Source organism: Micromys minutus, assembly GCF_963924665.1.
Source record: "Micromys minutus genome assembly, chromosome: 10".
Lineage (NCBI taxonomy): Eukaryota > Metazoa > Chordata > Mammalia > Rodentia > Muridae > Micromys > Micromys minutus.
In genome coordinates this window covers 25,131,831-25,137,797 of record NC_137979.1, presented here as the reverse complement: position 1 = coordinate 25,137,797, position 5,967 = coordinate 25,131,831, and the positions used below count along the sequence as shown (strand labels likewise).

The 5,967-nt window shown below is 35.5% G+C and overlaps 1 protein-coding gene across 1 annotated transcript; it reads left to right on the top strand.

The window, feature by feature from the left end:
- Positions 1 to 1,058: 1,058 nt before the first annotated feature.
- On the top strand, positions 1,059 to 2,003 carry LOC308426163 (olfactory receptor 1496-like; the record flags this gene model as incomplete). The annotated part of the gene is made up of 1 exon (XM_080923922.1): positions 1,059 to 2,003. One exon carries the CDS (start codon positions 1,059 to 1,061, stop codon positions 2,001 to 2,003), a length of 945 nt encoding a protein of 314 aa, XP_080780048.1.
- Between the last annotated feature and the right edge of the window lie 3,964 nt (positions 2,004 to 5,967).

Here is a 5,967-nt window from a genome sequence, read left to right as displayed (position 1 = left end):
GGGAGAAGGAGGTTGGGAGAAGGAGAACCTTCATGGAGGCAATGGGAGGGGGATTGTTGGGAAAGGGATAACACATTAAATGTAAATACAGAGTATATCCAATAAGAAAAAAATAATGTACAAAGTCTTTAACAGAGAATGAAATTTTTTAAAAAAGAAGAAGACAGGAGCTGAAGGAATTCTTCTGTAAGATTTCCACAGTGTAAATGAAATGTGATGAAAGAGAAGAGTCAGGAGCCACCAAAATACAGATATGAACTGAGTCTGTTTCTGATCTCAGTAATGTCAAGGCATGATCCTCACATAGTGACATAATCTCACAGAGTTGACAGGTGAAATAGAAGAATCAAGGCATAACTCTGAATATTGCATGACAGCAGTTCAATGTAAGAAAAAAGAATGAATGTATTAAACTTCACACAGATGTGGCTTAAAACTGAATTTGTTTGTCTGTACTATATCAGAGTGGAGAGGTGGAAGAGGGAGAAATGCTTTGGGAGACAATAAAATAAAGACATGAATTTCACTTGGGGATTTTTAACTTCTGATGCCTGTGATACAGGCAGCAGACAGATGATGATTAATTAACATCAGAGCAGAAATATATGCTACAGGGACATGTACGTATGGATTTGAAATGGTAATATAACACATTAAAGCATGTGAGATTTTATTGTATTTTATATAAAATTATAATGATATTAATTTTATACAAATTTTTCTACAATATTAATATATAAAATAACATAGAACAACTTGTAAATAAACAAATTACCCAGGATGAACAGAAAATAGGAGTGAAAATCATTAGTCCATTTGAATCCTTATACAAATGGCAAAGAACTGTCTAGGAAGTGATGGGAAATAGAAACTTGTTGAAAATAAGTTTAGAAAAATTTGTCAATGATTGTAGTGTTTAGAGATACTAGAAGTTTTGAGGTCATGATTATTATGATGACTCTCACATTCATTGTCATGGAATATATATCTCAGATATGTATTTATTTTAATTTTTACAAGGTCCTGATATTTTCTCATTAGTATACTGAACAAGAAGAATGATAATGAGCAACAAAACTGTCATTACGCAGTTCCTCCTTCTGGGCCTGTCCATACCTCCAGAGTATGAACACACATTCTATGCCCTGTTTCTGTTCATGTACCTCACCACCATCCTGGGAAACCTATTAATCATTGTCCTTATTCAAGTGGATTCCCATCTTCACACACCCATGTACTTGTTTCTCAGCAACTTGTCCTTTTCTGACCTCTGCTTTTCCTCTGTCACAATGCCCAAGTTGCTGCTGAACATGCAGAGCCAGGACCCATCCATTTCCTATGGAGTCTGCCTGGCACAAATTTTCTTTTTTATGGTTTTTGGTGATATGGAGAGCTTCCTTCTTGTGGCCATGGCCTATGACCGCTATGTGGCCATCTGCTTCCCTCTGCATTATACCAGCATCATGAGCCCCAAGGTCTGTATTTGTCTAGTGCTACTTTTGTGGATACTGACGACATCACATGCTACAATGCAAATTCTGCTCACCATAAGACTGTCTTTTTGTGAGGACAATGTGCTTCTCAACTTTTTCTGTGACATATATTTTCTCCTAAAGTTGTCCTGCTCAGACACTTATGTTAATGATTTGATGATACTTATCATGGGAGGGCTCATCTTTATTATTCCATTCATCATTATTGTTATGTCCTATGCAAGGATCATCTCCTCCACTCTTAAGGTTCCATCTAGACAAGGTATCCACAAGGTCTTCTCTACTTGTGGTTCTCATCTGTCTGTGGTGTCTCTGTTCTATGGGACAGTTATTGGTCTCTACTTATGTCCATCAGGTAATAATTTCAGTCTAAAGAGTTCTGCCATGGCCCTCATGTACACAGCAGTAACTCCCATGCTCAACCCCTTCATCTACAGCCTGAGGAACAGAGACATGAAGAGGGCCCTAATAAGAGTTATTTGCAGTAAGAAAATCTCTTTGTCATTGTAGATTTGGGACTGTTGCCTAATAAGTATATTGGTGTTAATATTTTATATCATATATTGTCCCTTATCATGGGACCTTCCAGGAAGTCCAAAATGTTCAAAATGTGAAAGGGAAGAAGTTTGGTTCAGTAGTCAGATTAGGAAAGATTATTTTTGATATCTGGCTACATCTTTCTCCTTACCTTGCATAAAAAGTCCTAGGAATGTAGCGAGAATAAATAGTGTGGAATATAATCTTTGTTTCTCTTAAGTTATGGTAACCTTTTATCATTTTTACCTTCATTTTCATGTTCATTGATGTTTCAGTTAAAATCATTTAAATAATGAATTTATTACATCCAATAACAATGAAGTATCTCCACCATCCAACTTCCTTCTACAATTTTTTTCACACTGAGTTTGACATAATTTTTTTCTTAGCTTCATTAATTATTTTCCAATTCATGTTATTCTTTGTGACTACTCTTGACCCCAAATAAATCTGTGAGAGTGGGATTGTTTTGTACAACAGTATAATTTTTATACCTTTTATCTTAATATTTGAAATTGATTAGTACCCATGTCCCATTTAATTTAATCCACTTCTCAAAAATGAAGGAAAAAAAAAAGAAGAAAGTTAGAAGCTGATAATACATCATGTGTGTTTCATATATGATTTCATAAACAATACATTTATAGTATATTGCTTTCTTTACTCTTGAGATAATCTTGGTAATCTCAGGGAGACACAGAAGGTTCTGTTTCAGGGACTAAAGAATGTTAGTGCAGGGGTTTATCATCTCACCTGGAGGAGCAATGAGTATGAGAACACAGAACAATACCACACTTTTGTCTTATTTCTGTAGAATGAAGAATTTTCTATATTCTTTGTTTTACTGCAGCATGGAATAATCTGGTCAATTTATTTTCTCATTTATTCATGGCAGGTAATGACACACAAACCCAGTTTTTATACTCTGCTGACCCCCCACAACACAACACACACACACACACACACACACACACACACACACACACCATTTCCATGTGAATTCATTCCTGCCTCAAATGCTTCTCACTGCCAGGGGAACATCTCCACTTGAGCTTCTACATGATCTTCGACAGGAGCAAGCATACCTTATTTTTTTTCTGTTAATTTAATTAAAAAAGTTATCTGATTCTACTACAAAAGCCTATACTCAATAAAACTAAAAAAAAATCAAGACAAAATGGATAATTTTTGGCAGATACCAGGATCAGATAAATTATCTAAACAGCCCCATAACTCTTGAAGAAGTAGAAGCAGTTATCAAAATCCTTCCAACCAAAAAAAAAAAAAAAAAAAAAAAAAAAAAAAAAAAAAAAAAAAAAAAAAAAAACTCCCCAAACCAGATTATTTTAGTGCAGAATTCTATCATACACTCATAGAAGACAAAATATCAATACTCTCCAAACTATTCTACAAAGGAGAAACAGAATTAACACTATCCAACTCATTATTTGAAGCCACAGTTATGCTCCTTCCTAAACTGTACATAAAGGTCCTACAAAGAAAGATAACTTCAGACCAGTTTTCCTCATAAACATTGATGTAAAAATACTCAATAAAATACTTGCAAACTGTACCCAATAACAGGTCAAAACAATCATTCACCAAGGTCAAAGGTTTCATTTCAAGGATGAAAGGATGTTTCAAAATATGGAAACCCATCAATGTAATTCATTATATAAACAAACTCAAGGAAAAAAACCCACATGATCATCTCATTAGGTACTGAGAAAGCATTTAACAAAATTCAAAACCCCTTCATGTTAAAAGTCTTGGAAAGGTCAGGAATCCAAGTCTCATACTTAAACATAGTAAAAGAAATATACAGCAAGCCAATAGCCAACATCAAACTAAATGGTGAGAAACTTGAAGCAATCTCAATGAAATCAGGGACTAGACAAGGCTGCCCACTCTCCCCCTACCTATTCAATATAGTACTGGCAGTACTAGCCAGAGCAATCAGACAGCAAAAAGAGGTCAAAGGGATACAAATTGGAAGAAGTCAAAATATCATTATTTTCAGATGATTTGATTGTATACTTAACTGACCCCAAAAATTCCACCAGAGAACTCTTACAGCTGATAAACAACTTCAGTAAAGTGGCTGGATATAAAATTGACTTGAACAAATCAGTATTCTCCCTCTACTCAAAGGATAAACAGGCTGAGAAAGAAATTAGAGAATTGATACCCTTCACAATAGTCAAAAAAGTAAAATAAGATACCTTGGTATGATCCTAATCAAGCATGTGAAAGCTGTATGACAACAACTTCAAGTTTCTGAAGAAGGAAATTAAAGAAGACCTCAGAATGTGTAAGATTTCTCATGCTCATGGATTGGAAAAATCAACATAGTAAAAATGGCCATCTTGTCTAAAGCAATCTACAGTTTCAATGCAATCCCCATTAAAATTTAAACTCAAATCTTCATAGAGTTAGAATGAGCAAATTGCAAATTCGTTTGAAATAACAAAAAAACCAGGATAGCAAAAACTATTGTCAGCAATATAAGTACTTCTGAGGGAATCACCATCTCTGAACTCAAGCTGTATTACAGATCAGCTGTGATAAAAACTGCATAGTATTGTTACAGAGACAGGCAAGTAGATCAATGGAACAAAATTGAAGACCCAAAAATGAAACTATGAATCTATGGTCACTTGATCTTTGACAAAGGAGCTAAAAACATTCAATGAAAAAAGAACAGCCTCTTCAAAAAATTGTTCTGTTTAAATTGGCATTCAGCATGCAGATGAATGCAAATCAATCCTTTCTTATCTCCTTGTACAAAGCTCAAGTCCAAGTGGATCAAAGACATCCACATAAAACCAGCTACACTGAACCTAATAGAGCAGGAAGTGGGGAAGTGCTTAGAACACATAGGCACAGGGGAATATTTTCTGAACAGAAAACTGAAGGCATATGCTCTAAGATTAAGAAAGGACAAATAGGACCTCATGAAAATGCAAAGCTACTGTAAGGCAAAGGACACAGTCAAAAGGACAAAATGGCAACCAACAGAATGGAAAACAATCTTTACCAATTCTACATCTGATAGAGGGCTTCTTTCCAATATATACAAATAACTCAAGAAGTTAGACTGCACAGAATCAAATAATCCTATTAAAATGGGACACAGAGCTAACACAGATATTCTCAACTTAATATCTAATGGCTGAGAAGCACCTAAAGAAATGATAAACATCCCTAGTTATCAGGAAAATGCAAACCAAAACAACCCTGAGATTCCACCAGTCAGAATGGCTAAGATCAAAATCTGAAGTGACAGAAGATGCTGGCAAGGCTGTGAAAAAGAGAATCACTCATCCACTGTTGGTGGGATTGTAAGCTTGTATAACCACTCTGGAAATCAGTGTTGCAATTCCTCAGAAAATTGGACATAGTACTACCTGAGGACCCCGTTATACCACTCCTGGGCATACACCCAAAATAGGTTCCAATCTCTAACAAGGACACATGTTCCACCATGTTCATAGCAATCTTATTTATAATAGCCAGAAGTTGTAAAAACCCCAGATATCCTTTAACAGAGGAACAGATACAAAATTTGTGGTACACCTACACAGTGGAGTACTACTCAGCTATTAGAAACAATGACTTCATGAAATCCCTAGGCAAATGCATGGAACTAGAAACTATCATCCTGTGTGAGGTAACCCAGTTACAAAAGAAAACGCATGACATGCACTCACTGATTAGTAAATACTAGCCCCCAAACTTTTGAATATCCAAGAAAGAATTCACAGACCTTATGAAGCTAAAAGAGAAGAAGGCAAGAATGTGGATGCCTCAGTCCTTCTTAGAAGGAAGACCAAAACACTCATTATTGGAAATAAAGGGATAAAAAGAGGAGTAGGATTTGGAGAAATGATCCAGAGTCTGCCTCACCTGGGCATCCATCCCATCTGCAGCCAATATA